The sequence below is a fragment of the Oculina patagonica genome, chromosome 10 (genome assembly GCF_052425735.1).
Source record: "Oculina patagonica isolate OP01 chromosome 10, crgOcupat, whole genome shotgun sequence".
Lineage (NCBI taxonomy): Eukaryota > Metazoa > Cnidaria > Anthozoa > Scleractinia > Oculinidae > Oculina > Oculina patagonica.
The window spans coordinates 5,076,066-5,095,707 of NC_135767.1; the positions used below are offsets into that span (position 1 = coordinate 5,076,066).

General features: G+C 38.5%; 1 protein-coding gene across 1 annotated transcript; it reads left to right on the forward strand.

Moving 5' to 3' along the window:
• The first annotated feature begins 3,199 nt into the window (after window positions 1-3,199).
• Window positions 3,200-19,642, forward strand: LOC144628851 (putative skeletal organic matrix protein 3). The gene is given in 12 exon segments (XM_078486955.1): window positions 3,200-4,168; window positions 6,770-6,996; window positions 7,416-7,545; window positions 8,448-8,557; window positions 9,701-9,852; window positions 11,663-11,688; window positions 12,304-12,317; window positions 12,679-12,718; window positions 13,026-13,132; window positions 18,459-18,537; window positions 19,354-19,436; window positions 19,438-19,642. Coding segments are annotated over 12 exon segments (1,353 nt in total). The 5' UTR covers window positions 3,200-3,864; the 3' UTR covers window positions 19,519-19,642.

The window sequence follows — 19,642 nt, forward strand, 5'->3', positions numbered from 1 at the left end:
TACTATTTTTAACTTGCGGTCAATAACTAAAAGAGTAAACAACTTATCCCTGAAAGAAACGTCAACGAAGTAAGTCCCTTGATACCAACGTCGTAATTTTGTAATAATCTCATAGTGAAAGTTGTCGCTTATATTGTAATGCTTCGCCAGTGCACGTACGAATATCATTTGCTTCCCAGACAGCTTAGTCATTTAGCTTTTTCACAAAAATGATATTTTTTTAACCTTACAAGGCCTTACACGTATCTACCCGGCAGAAACGACAAAGACCGTTTGCATTTTGAATATCTGGATCAACAGTACAAAAATATTTATATAGCAGATAAAGGTTGTGTCCGTTTTTGGAAACTTGATTGTTTTCCAAGTTTCCTCCCAGCTGAAATAACTTCGGTGTCTTTAACCTGTTGCTTTCACGACAATAGTTTTTGTTATTTATGAAGATAAATACACACGTTTAAAGCGATTACTTTTCATATCAAACTAAAGCAATCTGTTAAGCGATCTTTAAGCAAAAAATGGAAATGGGCAAGGTTTCGACGTTTGGAGTTGTATAGAGACATAAAGATATTTTGTGCATGCACTATAGTCAACTCTCACTATAGCAGACACCTTCGGGACCACAACCTGGTGTCCGAAAAAAAGTCCGTAATAGCGGGAGTTATTTTCAGTAATTCCGTATTCGCTGGACTTCACTGATCTCCTGTCCGTAATAACGGGGTGTCCGTATACGTAATAACGAGGTGTCCGCAAGGCGGGAGTTCACTTGACTGTATTCTGTTGAATGGAGTCCTGCCCGCTCTCTTCAAAACCTGTTGAAGGCAATATCTTGTTGCAATAACACTTAATATTGCAATTTTAAGGCCCATATTCCCGGGCAGTACTCGTTGGAAGGGCCATACTACTTCCGTTTTCTCCATGTGGAGGCCAAATAAAAGATAACAACAATTATAAAATAACATTTAGTGTTATATTTTTCACGTTAATGAACCATGAAGGAGTCGGCTTTCCAAAAAGCAACCCTCTGTAAAAAATTAAGATATTAGTTTGAGAGTTTGACTCATTATTTTTTAAGTGATAGTTATTAATTAAATCCAAATTAAAGCTATCAAAAACCAAATAACATTACGTGTTTTTTTTCATATTTGTGAACCGTGAAGTAATATTTCCAAAAACCAACTATAAAATAATAAGATATTAGTTTGTTAGTTTATCAAGCGATAATTATTAAGTCAGGACAAGCATTACACAGAAAAGCGACTTGTACCTCATGTATTAAGCTTTTTTTCGTCTGTCATGAGACTGCTGAGCTTGCTTAAGAGTATCTTTTCGAGAAATGCGCACATTCACGTCAAATGAAGTACTTTTTTTCACAATATTTTCAACTCTTTATTCCAGTTTTGCATTCTAAGATTTCACTGCCATGGTAATTTTGTTTTTCCTATGGTATTCACTGCCTTTTACTTTACAAAAGATCCGTTTAAGTGCTTCATGAAAATAACATTTGATTCCAAATATTTTAGCTCAAGATCTCAGCTCATGTTTTTTCTATCGTATTTACTGCCTCGTACTTTACAAAAGATCCGTTTAAGTGCTTTATAAAAATAACATCTGCTTCCAAACTATTTTTAGCTCAGAATCTTAGCTCATGTTCTTTAAAGTTTGATCTCAACGTTCTTATAACAAAGGGATGCAATACAGCAACTATTTTTAAGTTTTGATGTCTTAAGTTTAGCGTCGTATTCGAGAAAATTATCGAGGGCTCATACATGTACTTGATAAAAGTATCACAATAAAATCTAAAATGGCATGTATGAAATGTTCAATTTTACGAGTTAAGAATTATAATCAATGGTTAGGGTAAAAAAGTACTTTCGCTTTAGTACTTGTAATAAGTAATATAAATCGTTCTTCTATATTTTACGTTAGTTTACCAGTGGATGTCTGTACTCCTTTGTTTTAGATCTTGGCACAAAGCTTTGTAACATATCGAGAAACCATCTGTAATTACTTCGTAACAAGGTTATATTAATATTATTTACAGTATAACAGATAACATTTACCCATGCAATAACTTATTATCAAGGTTTTGTTTGATGTCATCTTAAGTTTCTAGCCAATTAATTTATCCCGCCATGTGTTAATTGAACTTTTGTGGAACAAACAAAAAAAAATGAAACTTTGATATTTTACTTTTTTTGTTTCCTTTTGCATCGACATTTTGTCTCTTAGAACAAGAGATTAGGGTATCTGCAAAGTTAAACGCACTATTTAGCTACGGGTTGAATATCGAGAATCGAATTTACAGCATTGTTGGAGTATTTTTAAATCATTAAATTTTAGTTGGTAAGACTAGGGAGTTTGTAATTTCAGAGTCACTGTATTCCAATGCATCCATAAATAGATCAACTCTGATAGTGACATGTAATATAGCCATGTTGACATGCTCTTTATTTATATCTTTTTCGATATTCAGCCTAGTATAATGAAACTAATTTGCAGTTTTGCTGATTAGAGATAAATTTAGCCTGCTTAAATTTTTTATACAATTCTTCGCTGTTTCTTGCTGGAATTACTTTGGCATCATGACGCGAGGGACATGCGTGGAAAACGGACTCGTAGGATGAAAACAAAGAAAAAATAGGACTTGAAGGTCCTATTTTTTTAATGGAAGTTCAAGTACATATTGCCAAATTTGAACGTTATCTTTAAAAAAATAGAAGTAATCCCTCATTTTTTAACCGATTCATAGTTAAAAATAGAGTTTGTTTATTGTTTTCATGATTTCGTAAAATACTGTTCATGGGAAACAGGCAGAGCATTTGATGTAAAAAAAAAAAAACAAAAAAAATACCGCCATAGCAGAAAAAATCTTAAAATGATTTAAAACTAAATGCTTCAAATAAATTTTTATAGTGATCTCTCTAGTTATAAATATCGCATGTTTATAGTTCAACATGGATCAACGTTAATAGTACAGTTGAATCCTGATAACACGAACCTTCATGGGAAATCGAAAAAGCTTCGAGAGAGAGAGAGGGAGGAATAGGGGGGGAAAAAAAATAAAAAAAAAGAGGGGGGGGGGAAAAAAAAAAAGGGGAGAGAGGGGATTCAACAGTAACAGTAAAAGTTCGTGACAGGCTTATTTTACAATTTATATTTTCCTGATAAGATGCGATGATATGTTTGCTCTCAGATGTTATCAATGTTTCTTTCAAGTGTTGCTAGGTAATATTTCCTAATAAGCTGAACTTGTTCAATATCAGAAAAAAGTAAACGAAATTCCTAATCCCTTCCTTCGTTGTTTAGGCTCGCGTTTTATGACGAATGAGTGAAGAGAACATTTAAAAAGCGCTTTTACACGCTAGAAGCTTACTGTTAAAGTAAAAGACCCCTGTTACATGCTTCAAACAAATGGTTTATCCCAAAATGATAAGCAATTTTTGCTTTCGCGCAAAACTCGCACAATATTCTTATGAATATCGCTTTTAAATTTTCATTTCGTTGTGCGCGGTATCTATGCAACTTTCAAAACACATCAAGCTAAATGTCCGCGATATTGTTGGTTAAAAGAAAGCTCTAGATTGTGTTTCCATTAAAATGAATATTCTGTTCTTCACATCACACGTCTAGGGCGCGTTAAAAAACGTTAATGGCGTTTTTGCAGGTGGCTAACGTTCCAGCGAGAACAAAACGTCATTTATTCAGCCATTGAAAGGCGTCGTTTCAGATTCGGTGTTTCTACAAAATCAACAAACTCGCAGAGAAAAACATTGTCAATACTACACAAATATATCGTCAAGATCGACTCTTGAGTTGCTTTTTAGTACGTAAGCTCCTTTCGTTCAACAACAGCAACGCAAAGAAATGACGATTTGTGGGTTTTATAAATTAAGGGCCTTCTTCACTCGCGTGTTAGCGGTTTTGGTATTAACAAGTTTCCTCAATGGCGAAGTGAACGCGTTCAGTGTTGTTCGATCCACCACGCCGGATGGAAGAGCCGATGTTGACACATTTTCTAACGCTGATGCCTCGTGTAAGCGAGTTGGATGCACGCGAGTTCTTGGATCGGCTGGCTGCAAAGCTGGAGATTGTTGCATTTGCAAATGTGGCAGTAACACGCCGAATTACCTGATCCATTCCAAGACCTGTGGATACGACGACGTTGAAGGTAAGGGGTAGTATAAATTCTTTATTTGTCAAGTTAATTTTTGATTTTTTGTCGCGTGAACGAAAGTGTTTTTGTTTGGCAATCTAGCTTTGACGCCGGATAAAATGAGAAACAGTTCTCTTTTTCTTAAGCTTGTTTTAGTGCCCTACCAATTCTAATGCGCTGTCATCAATTTTCGCCGTGTTCAAATTTTCTTAATATTCGTCGATTCTAAATCAAGCAAAAATCATTCCCGAGAGCTGAAGAAAGCTCCAAATCGTCCAATTCTCATCGCTGTTCATGTATTCTCGTCGATTCGATCTCGTTTCATCCAGCTTTTAAAGTGTCGTACGTTACACGAGGCAATGTTTCGTCAGTGAAATGTCGCAATTTTGTTGTGATTCAAGTTGCAGGAGAAATTGCTTTTGTGAGATTCAATATCAATATCTTTAATTTGCGGTGCTAAAACTATATGAACAAAAATGACGCTATAAAGCATTAATCTATTTACCTATTGCTGCGTTCTGGCAAATTTAAGCATGAAAAATAAATGGTACAAAACTATGAAAATATAACGGCAAGTGCAGAGGCCAGTAGAGTAGCAAAAATGCGTGAATTGCTTTCGATTTTTAAACGTCTATATCTTTCCATGCATTTCCTTTCATGCGGTAGATCTACCGTACCGAAATTAAAAAGGATCGTTATCGTAAAAGGTTTGAGGTTGTTTTAAATGCCAGTGTATTCATGTCTCGCAAGAACTGAATTGCTCAACGAATTACTTGAGGGTTTTTTTTTTTTTTTTTCCAAGTATTGTTACCCTATGAAACCGCGGGTTTTTTCTGTTTTCTTTTAACAGCATTGCGGCATTCGTTACGACATTTTAATGGAAAAGATTCCGTTTCTTTTGTCGTCAGTGTATACAACTAAAATGCCCTCCATGGAACGACAAAAATGTTACATGTTCATAATTCATAGTAAACTCGAACAATTTTATTTGAAACGAAAATAATACTTACTGAAGCAGCATCTTAACCTTTAAATGCAGAAGACAAATTCCAGGAAAGTTTTAGAGCATAGTTTCAGAACATTATTGCTCGCCTATGTTGTTTATAAAGTTTCATTTTACCGTAATTGCTTTCACGGCCCATGTTACGATCAAAAACTCAAATTCAATCTTTTGTCAGTTCTCGGACTGACTCGTGTTTATTCTCATTTATAATAACTAACATTAAGCAAATTTGAATTTAACTGGCTCGCACGACCGGCTTTTAATTCCACCGATGGGCGCTTCCTTTTGGGGGTAGCAGTGGTCTATTGTGAACCATTTAGTTTTGACCCATTTCTTGTTATTTAAGGTGTCTATTTTCGATTAAACCGACGTATGGCTACACGAGTTAGCTAATTTTTGGATTTAGACACGTATAAATAAAGTTATGGAAGCTAAAGTCGGTTAGTAAAACCTTGAAGGCGGAAGATAAAACTCCAAACAGCATTGTAAAATTGAACTATCAATTTAGGAAACATTGACTCGGGCCTTTTGTTAAGACTAAAACTGTTTACTGGCTCTGAAGTCTTCTTTCCCAAAGAAATTAAATTTTCAAAGGGGGGGGGGGGTGGGGGGGCAAATGAGGTTAAAGAAATCGCCCTTGGAAAGATGCGTATTTTCCCTGCAGGAGACTTATTTGTGTAAAGTTCAAAATTAAGGAAATTTTGTTGACAGGTTATTGCTGAACGCAGACCTTCAACCAACGAGAACAATGTTTTGCTTAGCAGGTTTTCTTCAGGCTCAAACAGTCGTGTTTTTTATCAGCTTAACAATTTTATCCTGACAGAGAATCAGTATCCGGTCAAAAAAAAATGTGCATTCCTTTATGGGACGAGCGGAAATAATAAAAAAAAAACTAATACGTTTCCAGACAAAGTTAGGCATATCAATGAATATCAACGTACCAATACTCGCTTTTCAGTTCTATTAAACAACTTGCCTTGCAAATCTTGTTGCGGCATATGTATTTCCGAACTGCAAGAAATTTAACATGGAATGCATCGCTAAATTAATACGTCATTGTAATTTTTAAGTTTAGAGCTTGTAATTTAACGCGTACATGAATCGAAACACGACTACGCACTTTGTTGTAGGAGGTGAACCACTCGTTCCAAGAGACACGTCTACTATAGACTCTTGTGATATTTGCTCTCCTGATTAGCTGAAAAGCCAGCCGGCAATGCAAAAAAGGGCAATATAAAAATTGTCACGTCCCACATTTCGGAGCTTGAGTAAACATGTTTCTTTCCTTGCGCGAATTACGTGGCTCACTTGCGCATCACTTGTGTGAATTTCTCCTTCGTCACCCGAATCGAGCCGAAAATTTCCTTACTGGTAACGTTTTACTGTAGAGGTCATTGTAGTGTATATGATTGGTCAAATGTTGCTTGGTTACGATCGAATTCCCGCGAAAAAGTTACCAATCAGAGGCACTACAGGATGTTAGGGTAAAGGTAAACTTTATTTATACACTTTATTTATGCAGGGTGTCATCGTTATTCAGCACAGTGGCTGGTATCCAGAGGGGCCCTGCTAAATACAATTTCTAACGTTTGACTAACTGATGTATTTTCTTGTCTGTTTAGATTGCGATTTCAGTACTTTGCCTTCAGAGTCTTCAGAGATCGAGGTCAAGGACATGAGTAAGGCAGGAAATGTTCAGTTTGGGGGTGAGGCCGAGGGTTGCAGCAGTGGTTTAAAAGTCACAAAGTGGTCTTATCGCCTGGACAAACCACAGGAGATTATAGGACAACCGAACAACTTCAGAGTTATCACTGATGGACCTTACCGATGGTCTTTACAGGTGAGTAAGAAGCTAGTAGCTCTCAGAATGCCAAACATTTATTTTGCTTAACATAAGAAATAAATAATACTGCATGAAAATACTGCTCAGTAGCTTTCAATTGGATGGTCACACGCTAGGGTTTCATCCACAGTTTTAGAAATGAGAAGCACCTTGTACAGCAAAATAAACAGTACCAATGAAAGTACAGCTCAATAGCTCTCATTTGAATGGTCACACACTAGGGTTAATCCACAAACTAACAAATTAGAACCACCTTGTACAGCATAATAAACTGTACCACCTAAAAGGACTGCTCAGTAGCTTTCACTTGAATGGTCACACGGTATAAAGTTAATGCTACTGCAATCTGATATTACATTAAATTAATGCAAATCTCTCTTTTTTCCTACAATGATGTTTTCTTTTTTTTCTTTTAGTGGAATACAGGTCTTGACGCAAAATATTCCGGATTAATTTTGAAATTTGATCTGGAATGCATTGGTCAAAGTCAATACACAAGTTCGCGATGTCTATTAGTCAAGTCGAAGGGAAACTACACTCTTTCAGGTAATTGATTATGAATAACCATGTTATTTTAATAAAGGCTATCTTACTCTCCTTCCTTATTCATATTTAGACACTTCATATTGCCTAGCAACATAATTGATAGCTCAGGTTTCAACCAGAAACAGCGCAAGTTCCTTGAACGTGTTAGCTTAATGGGATTTTTAAATATCAACTTCAGTTTTTATTTCTAATGAGAAGTAAGGACCTGTTTATGATATGGAGAAACGTTGTTGGTGGTGGGAGGGTTACCCTCTCCTCCGAACCATAGGTGTCCGTGCTGACGGAGCCAAAACTTGGTCCTTCCGGTTTCGCCCATGCTCCATTTGTCCCGACATTTTACTGGTAGGCGTGTCAAATATATCCAAAGTGTTTACATGGAAAGACTTGGCTCGGCCCTCAGGGTCACCCTACCGTTAAAGCGAGTGACCCTCCACCCATGGTTATCCTGGGCCCCGAGTCAACTTCGTGATTTCCCATGTAAACAGTTTGCTGCTTTAATTTTATAAAGAAATGTACGACGTGTTCGTTTGCCGGGGGTGGCTCGCCATGGAGGGTAACCCTTGGGAATGGCTGCCACCCGAAACAGTTCTTTTCGCAATATGAAGGCCCTAAAATGAGCTTCTCAATTTGGCGTTGTAATTGGTTTCGCAATTCAACGGTCCATTAATCTCTAGTTAGTCTCCTATAGCTCAGTGGTAAAGCACCCGAAGTACTAATCGGAAGGTCATAGGTTCGATTCTTGTTGGGAGCACTCAGAATTTCTAAAAAAAACATTATCTTTCACTTTATTTTGAGATTATTTTGAACGTCACAAAACCTTAATAAAGAAAAAAGGCGAGCTATATAAATGGGAGCCAATTTTCGTGTTATTTTACTTCCTTTCTGTATACTTCTTTCACCAGCAGCTTCTAACTCAGGCCCTTCACAGCAAGTAGTTCCCAGTGATGTCGCAGTGGAAGTAACAGAAAAGGTCGAGCCGACTGAACAGGGTGAAAGAAATGACACTGAGCCTGTAAGTTAGAACAGTTTTTAGTGTTACTCAGTACTAATTAGTTTTGCTTGCTTTCCTTTTCCTATTTGTTTAGTTCCGTTTTTAATTCAAGTAACTCAACTCGTAGATTAGGAACGTTCTTTGAATAATCAGACCATACTTTCTGATTGTCTTACATTTCCGTTTTTTTTTTTAATTTCCGTTTTTTTTTAAATGCCGGACACACTAACGATGCAATATTGCGCAAAACATTTTCAGTGGACATGGCCATGTGCGGTAGGATTTTTTGCAACCTTGCTGAAGTGGCATTTTTTTTTTCTTACAAAAATGGCAACGGTAGTCGTATCAATATGCCGCTTTCAGGTGGGCTTTTTTTTTGTGAAGGGCAACGTTGGGGGGGGAGGGGGGGGGGGTTGGGACAAGATATCGCTGGTAGTTGTGACACGCCACTGCGCGAAATGTTACAGATAGGTTCGCAACATTACGCGCAATGTTGCAGATAGGTGTACATTGTGCTCCGACGAAGGGCCAACGCTCTAGCGTCAGCCTTTCAAAATACGTTACGGCGATTCACCAACTTCTAGTTAGTAATCAACTCACTGTTCCACTTGCACGCTGACTCATGCAGAACAACAGTTTCTTTAGAAACTAATAACTTTGCAGATCGTGGATACACATGACCGCAAGGTTGCAAAAGTAAAAAGCGAGTCTACTTCGGTTACATTGCGCGCAACAATCTCATCAAAGGGGAGCTAAGGGGCGGAACCACGATGCAGTTTGCCAATACTAAGGACGCTTTTCATTTGACAGAACTGGCCGGCCGGGCCGGTAGCGGGTAGTTTTGAATGTAAAATGGGCCTTTTCCACAAGATTTTCCTACAAATTCAGCATAACAATGTAAAATATTATGTATTGACTGATTTGACAGGACGAAACTGACTAACAATGGAATTCTGTTCTCAAATATACCGGTCTGGCCGGCCACTAGTTCTGACAAATGGAAATCGCCCTAAGACAGCATATCGTCTTATTGTTGTCTTTCTATATTCTCATCAGCTGTCTATTTGTCAATGCACTGATATTATAAGGAGAAAAAAGGTTTTAATCAATTTAATTTGGCTGGTAATCCATTGTTTACTATACTGTTAATTAATATTTTTCAAGGACGATGTTGAACGCGCAGAGACCGCAGCAGGGACTAAAAGAGAACTCGAGGAAAAGAACCATAGTGTTGTAGCAGTCGGTGTTAGCCTGTCATTGGTTGTAGGAGTCGGCCTCATTTGTGTTATAGTATTGAGAAGAAGTGGGTCTACGTGGTAAGCTAATGAAATAATTAAAGGCACATTAAACATGATCTATTAATAAAAAAAAGGATAAAAGTTCAAAATATGTTTTAGTCTTTGTGTTCTTGGGGTAGGCCACTTTTGTATCATGTACTCCCAGTTCCTCTCTTCCCGCATGTTTCATAGGTCCGCTTCGCGTGCAAATGACTATAATTACAAAGCAGTCGTGTGGCAGCGTTCTTAAGCTTGTAATTCTATTGGTCCTCTAGATCTAGTGTAGTGGTTTCTACTGTTTTGGAAGTAGCGACATTGTTGCTGTTATTTGTTCTATTTTTCTAACAAAGGATAGCGAGCCATTCATGTGAGACCTTGTGAGAGCTGCTTCCCGACCATTGCAAGCCCTGCATTCGTTACGTGCCTTTATACCATGCCATAGAAAATACAGCCAATCAGAATACAGGAAAGCCGTTGTATATTCGACGGTATTCAACCCAACCTTCCCATCGTGCGCTGCGATCTTATTCTCGATGAAATTTAGTAAGCGTATTTTCTATGGCATGGTATAAAATAGTTACACAACACTTTCTCGTGGTATACTATGGAATATCCCACTTGTCACTTGTATTTTCTTCGTATACACACTCGCCTAAAGGCTCGTGTGTATACCGAGAAAATTCAAGTGACTCGTGGGATATTCCATAGTATACCACTCGAAAGCGTTGCATAACTAGTATTTAATTATATGTAATCAATGGGTTCCGATGAATTATTAAGGCAACCCAGGGGGGGGGGGGGGGGGAAGAAACTCCCTTTGTTACACGACTGAAAAAGGGGACATAGCGGTGCCGGGCAACCGAATGTGCGCAGTAGCTATCGAATGGTTGCTAAGGGCATAGTGAATAGCTTGACAAAGTCATTGTCTAGTTCGCATGTCTTGGTCTTGACCGTGCACAAAACACAATAGCTATTTGCATTTTGTTTGTTCTTTTGAAGTTTGCCGGACATCACAACATCAAACAGTGATAACGGTGTCCAGTCTGGCAAAAGCAGGGCTTGCGAATTATACCAATTAAAACTAACTCCAATGATTCTGAAATGATTTACCATTTTTTGGTTGTTAAATGCCAAACGTGACCAATTTTTCGCTTGGTATTCCACGCCGCCAAAACATTCTCAGTGACGTGTGAGAAATCAGTGGCGTGAAACATCAAACGCAAACACCGCCACTATTCGCATTTCACACGCATGCAGTCATTGATATTTAAATCTTTCTGAGAAAACAAAACTTTGGGTGACGTCTTTCTTAGCAACGGCTTGATTGATATAGACTCGCACCGTTTCCAGGCACCGCTATGTCTCCAAAGAAAAGTGCCGACTTTCTCCCCCCCCCCCCCCCCCTGAGGCAACCTGACTTCAACTGGGCAGTAACCGGCGATAGACTAGCATCCCATCCAGGGGGGAGTAAAAATGATCCTATAGTTACTTCATGCGTTAAACCTTTACCCCTAACCCCAACCCTAAACATGGAAATCGGAGTTAAGCGCGGATCTAGCCTTGATGAGCTACTCGCCTTCGAAAAAGATTTACGTGTTTGTTTGCCACTTCAGAAAAGAGATCGTGATACAACGTATGCCAACTTCACACCAAATAACTAAACGGTTAAACGTTGCTAAAAGTGGTTTTGTTTTATAACTTTCTTACTGCCTTTCTCCATCAGACGACGAATGCCTTCTTGGCTTGCATTACAGATAGTTGATCATGTCAGTGATCACTATTTGCAACCAGTAACATTGTTTTATGGGTCATGTAGTTTTTCCAACATTATATTTTTTAACGTTTTCAGGGCAAAAGGTCGGGGTAAGGCAGGAGGTAAGATCCGTTAACCTAATGAGCTTCTGTCTACTAGTCTACTGCTAAGACGATCACCTAACTTAATGCATTGTTATTAAAATCCAGTGAAGTCATTTACTCTAATTGTGAAGCAGTTCGTCAGGCATAAAATCCCCTTTACACCCTAAAAGCTGTTTTATTAGTTAAACATAGTTTAAAATTGGACATAAATACCCGAGAGGACTCCCAAATAAAGGGACGGTGATGCTCGTCGTCTTGCTTACAGGTGTAAATTAAGGATTTTGGTTTCAGGAGTGTGTGCAGGACACTGAGAACGCTAATATCTTTAGCCGAGAGCGTCTCGTTTAGGGTTTTTACGTGAAGATAAACGCCGTAATATTTTCTTAATGTTTTCCAAGTTTTTGAAACCTGGGTATCTAGCTAAACGTAGTTAGCTAATGTGAATGAGGTGTAAGCCCCTTCGTGAACCTACGCCTGAGCTGCTAGAACATTCAAATTCCTCTTAGGTCATGTACATGTACTCTGATGTTTGCATTAGACAGCGCAGAGAGTGGCGCACTTTAGAAGATTTTTTTTTAAGTTTTTACGTTACTCCTTTCTTGTCATAATTATTTTTTCTTTCTATTTTTGCAGAACCAGCATACGAGGTAAGGCAATTTTAAGTTTGCAATCATTAAACTATAAAAGTACCACGTTTTTTTCCACCTTAAAATTTCTGTTCGAACTTTTTCTGTGGATGATCAAACATTTGGCCCAAAAAATGTACAAGACTGCAGGGCCCCAGTTGAATACATAATGCTGCAGGGTCCTATTGCATTGCCTCAAAGCTCCAAGGAATAAGGATCGTTTTAGACTGTGCTCCAAAGCATGCATTTCAGGGGCCCCGGTAATCCGCCGTACCCTCTTCCCCCTTCCCACACACCCCGCCCCTCTTCCTTTGAGACCCCGTATAAAGGGCTAATGGCGGTTTTCGCTCATGAATTTATTTTTGTTTCCTTTTTCTTACAGGAACCTATTCCTGCTGTGAAACGAAACAGCGTAACCTTTCGTAAGTCTTAGTTATAAAATTGGAAATTGGATAAAAATGCTTTTTCTTGACTTCTGTTAACTGTGCGAAATCAAAATTTCCACAAACGCAAGTGAATCAGTCAGATCCAGTCAAGCTTTTTTAAATTACTAATAGGCTTGCTAGCGCGTGTATCCCTTTAGACTGTCTCGAATGCTCTCTTTGCGAATAACATACACTAACGTGGTACAATACTTTATTTAACCACGCGACACCTAGGAGCGCAAGCGCTCGTTAAAATGTGTGCGTGAACGCAAAATTATATAATTGGTGTTGTTGTTTGTTACAGATAACGAGTTTTACGACGCAGATTGCGTTCTCACGATTGACGGACAAGCTGCAACAACTACAAACAGAATGTCTCGATTGGGTCCCTTACCACCCCTGCCAACAGAGGTCAGTTATGACAAGAAAAAAATAACGAGGGTTCAACTTTTGTTTTTCGAAAAGTTTTTATAACGTATTATTTCTACTTGCCTTGGAAAAAGAGGTTTATAGAGGGCCTAATATACTCTTGCGGTTTAGCAGTTTAGCGGTTTAGCGGTTTAGCGGTTTAGCGGTTTAAGCCAATTTTGAGTGCCAGTTTGCGGGTACATTCCTATTTAGTCTAATTTCAAGAGGTGAATATAAGAATGCGACATTCTGATTGGTCAAGAAGCTCTGGTTTATGACGATATATTCACCTCGCTTGGAGGTAAATATAACATTTCAGGGCTTGGTTACTAAGCCACGCCAACTTTGCCATCCAGGCAAGTAATCATGGCGGCATTTGATGAATGAAATTTTCGTTCATTCGAAAGAAATCACGTCAAGTCCGGGGTATTCAGAACAGTTGGAATTTTAAAAGTTGGCTACCGAGGCTTTTGTATTTCCAAGAGATGGTTCTCAAGGCATTAGAATTGGTGCTAAAGACGGTGGTTTTGGAGATTGCACGCCGGCGGCCACAAGAAACTCACATTGGCAGATCAATTGACCAAAAATGACTCAGTTCTCTTCAGATCAGAGCTACTCGACTTAGGTTTTACACAATTGCTCAGAAGTTGCCAACGATTAAACAAAGGTAGTAGATATCTGTCTTTTTCGCAGTGTTTGTTTTGTTTCGTTTTATTGCTTAAACTTAAGTGTAAATTCTGATTTACAATCGATGAATTAAACTTGTTTACAAGTATTCAAGCGAGCACTTGCTTGTGTTTGTTGGTTCCGTGTTTCAGTTCCTTATTTTGTAGTTCTTGATATTCACCACTGAAAATTAGACTAAAACAATTATCTGGCAGTTTACGGACTAGAAATTATAACGGTTTTGGTCTTTAGGAGAAAACGAATTTCGTTTTCAAAGTAGTTTGCGGCCTAGGAAGAAACAAAAGTATGGCGGTTTGCGGAATGTACGACCCCTGATAAAAGACCTTCAATATAGTGCCCCAATACAAGCGTAAGTTCAAGTCAACTGGTTAACTTTTTAAAAGCGACTTATGAAATCCGGAATATGGAACCTCTATCCTCTGCAAAGGTTCTCAAAGGAAATGAATTGACTTTCGAAATCGAAAAGGAAGAAAGAGGGCGAGGCTTCTCTTCTAATCTTTCCTCTTCTCGTCGTACACTGCGCATGTTATATTTCACTCTCCCCAGTCAATCTCGTCCTTAGAGCCAGCTGTTCTTTTGGTCAGCACCAAGAACACGGACTCTGGCCAAGTCCGTTTTGTAAGTTCAGTCGTTGTGCGCACACTCAGAGTTTATTCCGCTCAAAGCTAATTGGCTGGTAATCGAAAATGAGCACTCTGCGCATAAAAGCCGCACTTGACCAGAGTCCGTATTTTTTTTTTGTTTTTTTTGTTTTTGTTATTTAATAATAGACAATTTTTTACAAACAATGAAATAAAACAAAATACAACCAAAGAAAAGACAACTTACAGAAATAAAGTAACTAGGTAATGTAATGTAAACTATAAAGTAACTAGGTCTCGAATCTTCTGTTTGTCTATCCCGAGCTTGTTTTTCAAAAACTTAAGAAAGGAAGTGAAACAGAAAGGGTCTTCATTTTTCGCGGCAAAATAGATGTACTGTCTGGCCACAAGCAAACAAAAATTAATACCCCAAAAAGACTGTTTTTCAGAATGAAGAGCAAATAGAATATCGCGTTGTTGGAGGTTAATCTGCGGATTGTTTTTTGAATTCCACCAAGAAGTAAACTTAGTCCAAAAAACTTTACTTGAATCACATTCAACAAAGAGATACGTCAGTGTTTGTCTGCCATTGCAAAGGTAACATTTGTCGCTTTCTGCTAACTTATCTCTAAAAAGTCTACTTTTTGTGTACAGAATGTTGTGGTTGATCTTAAATTGAAAAACCGACATTCTGACGTCGAGAGTTAGCTTAAATGGAAGTTCATAAATATGTGCAATTCGCTCAGCAGAAAAACCTGCCTTATCAAGCTTGCCCCGTGAGGTGGGTTTCTCAAAAACTTTTTTTGTTAGTATTTGTCTTAGCGTCTTGCTTGAAATACTTTGTATATCAGTAATCTTATCTTCGCAGTCGTTATTTTCGGTTTCCCCGTAGGTACCCTTGAGCAACTTTTTCCAGCTCGAGGGGATAGCATTTAAAAGCCCTAAATATTGCAAGAAGTGTGTTTTTATACCGAATATACACTGGAACTCGTTAAACGTCAATAAATTTCCGTTCTCAGACATCAAATCTTCTGTGTATTTAACTCCGACTTCATACCACGGCCTAAAAAATACAGATTTTCCCGCAATTGTAATAAATCGGTTGTTCCAAATAACCTCATTTTCCACATCGCTTTTGCTTAGGGGAGTATGAGCCACAATCCTCTGCCATGCATCGAGTACGTCTTTGTAAAATAATGGTAAACAAGAAAGCTGCGGAAGAGTTTTAAGTGAAAAATTGCAATCAAAAATAAGTTTTCCGCCAATGTCTCTCAGATAATCAAGTGGCAGTGATTTCCACATAGCGCACTCGGGAGCGGATAGTCTTTTGACCCAAGCTGCTTTAAGCGATTTGTTGATTATATCAAAATCAGGCATACCTAAACCTCCCTCTTTTCTTTCGCCTATCATCGTTGTCTTTTTAATCTTTGGGTTCTTGTGGCTCCAGATAAAATCCACAATTTGCTTATTAACTCTTTTTACAAAATCTTCGGAAATGGGAAGAACAGCTGAGACAAAGGTTAATTTAGAGAGTGCTAAGGATTTTACTATGTTGATTTTCCCATACAGAGTCAAGTCTCTGGAAGACCAAACGTTAAGGCATTTTTCTAAGGAACTCAATCTTGTTTCTAAGTTTTTGCTATCAGAAATGTTCTGGTCTGTTGTAAAACAGATACCAAGAGCATTAACATAATCCTTAGGCCAGCGAATACCAAAGGGTGTGTCGGTTCTGTTCTTGTTTGAACCTAACCATAATGCCTCCGTTTTGGACCTATTTAGCTCGAGCCCCGAACACAGTTTAAACAAATCCAGCTTTTTGAACAGGTTGCTGGCTGATGTAGTATCTTCAACAAGGCAATTAGTATCATCAGCATACTGGGATAATTTAAATTCTTTTGAGTTAAGCGATAAGCCCTTTATCGATTTGTCGCTTCTAATAGCGCCTGCTAGAAGCTACACCCCAATAACAAAAAGAATTCCAGAAAGGGGGCACCCCTGTCTAACTCCACGCTCCAAAGAAAAAAAGGGTGTTGCAAAGCCATTGTTAATAACACAGCTTTGTGGGTTAGTGTAAAATGTTTTGATCCAATTAACTAGCATATCTCCAAAGCCAAAAGTTTTTAATGCTCTCAATAAAAAAGACCATTCAATGCTGTCGAAAGCTTTCTTGAAATCTAAAAAAAGCGCAATGCCAGGAGTCTGCGTGTATTGACAACGTTCAATAACATCTGAAATTAGGCGAATATTTTGCCCAATAAATCGCTTTTTTACATAACCTGTTTGATCACTGTGAATAATGCTTGGCAATATTTTAGATATTCTCGAAGCTATTGCTCTAGTAGCGATTTTATAATCAGTGTTCAACAGCGAGATTGGTCTCCAGTTGTCGAGGAGCGTTTTATCTTTATTTTTCTTTGGAATAAGAGTGATTATCCCTCTTCTTTGAGAAATAGTTAATTCTCCACATTCAAAAGCATAATTTAAGCTATCAACTAATTCTTGCCCTACACTTTCCCAGAAAGCTAAGTAGAACTCAGCGGAGAGACCATCCGAGCCGGGAGATTTTCCTTTGGCCATTTGCTTCAGAGACGCAAAGCACTCGTCTTTTGTTAATAATCCTTCACATGATTGCTTCTGGTCCGCGGATATTTCAGGTAGACCTGGGTTATTAAAAAAGGCGTCGAAGCGCTGGTCATCTGAATTAGCACCAGTGGAAGTGTACAGCTCCTTATAGAACCGACACACTTCATTTAAAATATCGTTTGGTCCAGAAATAGTGGTTTTATCCGGAAGTTTCAGTTCAGTTATATACTTAGTATTGTGATTTCTTTTCTCCAAGCGGTAGAAATATTTAGAATTGCGCTCACCGTGTTCGCACCAGCGAGCTTTACTTCGCGCCATGGCCCCCCGGGTTTTGAGCAATGATAACTGGTTCAATTTAAATTTAACATTATGAAACTCGGACACATTTTCCTCTGATGGATCTTCGCCAACTTTTCTTTGCAGATTACATAGTTCGCGTTGAAGCAATTCTTCCTCGTTTCTGCGCTGTTTTGATCGCCTTTTGGAAAAGAATAAAGTAAAGCTTCTGATTTCCATCTTAATCATTTCCCAGTAAAGTCTTTTGTCATCCAAATAGCCATATTTTTCTTTATATTTCTCTATGTTTTTCTTGAGTTCTTCGACGAAATTTTTATCTTCTAGAAGAGAATTATTGAATTTAAAAAAACCCGGCCCGCGCTAATAAATAATTTCTTGCAAGACACATTCTAATTTGGGACGCCTAACTAGACCAGAGAAAGATAAATACTTGTTACAAGACTCGTATAAACAGGCACCACGTCCAAGCTAAGAGCAAGTTCAAGAGAAAAAAAAACCTAGCACTACAAACCAGAGTCCTATGTATAAAATTGTTTCAATGCAAAAACTGTTTATCGGTTTTCCTGAAAGAGCTGGCCATCGATATACAACTTGTCATAAACCAACTTCGCTGTGCATCCACGTTTCCTTGCAGCGTTTAGATGCGGTAAGAGCGATTTCCTGATATCCACGATTTCCTCCGGGAAGTCCGGGGACACTCCGAAATTTGTTCCAGCGAGGATTGGAGCTTTAGACAGAACATAGTCCTTGTCCTTGAAGAAACTAAATTTGGCGATGATAGATCGAGGTTTGCCATCTGAACGCGGCTTTCCTACTCTGTGAGCTCTTTCGATGGAAATTTCCTTCGCATTCTCAACTCTGAGCTCTTTGTCCATAAAGTTACGAAGAATACACTCCGTTTTTGCGAAAGATTCCTCTGCTACTTCAGGGATGTTCCAGAGTCCGTATTCTTGGTGCTGACCAAAAGCTCTGTGATCGAGATTGTCTCCCCAATCTACCTGCTGTATCTCGGGTGAAAACCAAGTTAAACTTCATGGTCATTTTAATTTCTTGTCTTTTCTGAGCTAAAATTACATGTTTATTCCTGGAATCAACGAGAAGGCAAGACCAATATACAATTCCAGAAACGTTGAGAGAAAACTCCTTTTTCACTGATCGCCTTTTTTTGTTTTGTGTTATAGGAGGGTATTTATGAAGAGCCGGTGTTTATAAGGAGTGTTGGTTACCAGGGCTTAGCAGCAGAAACCAAAGAATCAGAGGGTTAGTGTTGGTTTGAAACGCGATTCTAAAACAACCAGTTTAAAACCACATGCACTGCTCAATAGCTTTCATTTGAATGGTCACACACTAGAGGTTCATCCACAGACTTGAAAATTAGAACCACCTTGTACAGCTTTATAAACAATACCACGTGAAAGTGCTGCTCAATAGCTTTCATCTGAATGGTCACAAACTAGGGTTTCATCCATACACTTTAAAATTAGAACCACCTTGTACAGCATAACAAACAGAATGGTTGCACACACTAGGGTTTCATCTACAGACCTTAAAGTTTGAAACACCTTGTACAGCATAATAAACAGTTTGGAGATGAAAGTACTGTTCAACAGCTTTCATTTGAATGGTCACACACTAGGGTTTAAGTATAGACTTTAAAGTTAGAACCACTTCGTACAGCATAATAAATAGCACCACATAAACGTACTGCTTAAAATCTTTCATTTGTATGGCTACAGACTAGGGTTTCATCGACGGGCTCAGGCAGTCGACGGAATAAGTGCCAGTTTTGGCAAATCTTAGTTGAAGCACTCGAAGAACTTCCGATTTATTATCCAATCAAACACTAACGCGAGCTCTCACGAGTACTCCAAAAGCCGGCGCTCGTATAAATACGTCATGTTGCCTTGCAACTTCTTGGACGAAAAACCGCGGGCTCAGTCACTTCTTGGAGAAGTGATGTCGCCATCAACTGGCACTTGTTCCCCAGACTGCAGGGTTATAACCTTAATCACTTATGGTTTGATTTTGGAGGTAAAAAAGCTAAATTCTAACCAGTCATGTTATAATCATTTTTAGAGCAAACAAAAGATGAGCCTAAAATTGAAGAAGAGCCTCCTCCTGTTTATAACACTCTGGAGCCACCCTCAGATGATGAAGATTTCGTTTGACTATGACGACACAACTGAGCCTCGATGCAGTGACTATGATGACACAATTGAGCCTCGCTGCAGTGAAGCGTAAAAAAACACATCCAAGATGGCGCCCCGTGCTTAAAACTAACAAATTACACCTTTGTAACTATAGTTTAATTAACATCAAGCTTTGATTAGTTTATTTTCCTTCGTAGAGGCTTCTTTTGTCTCAG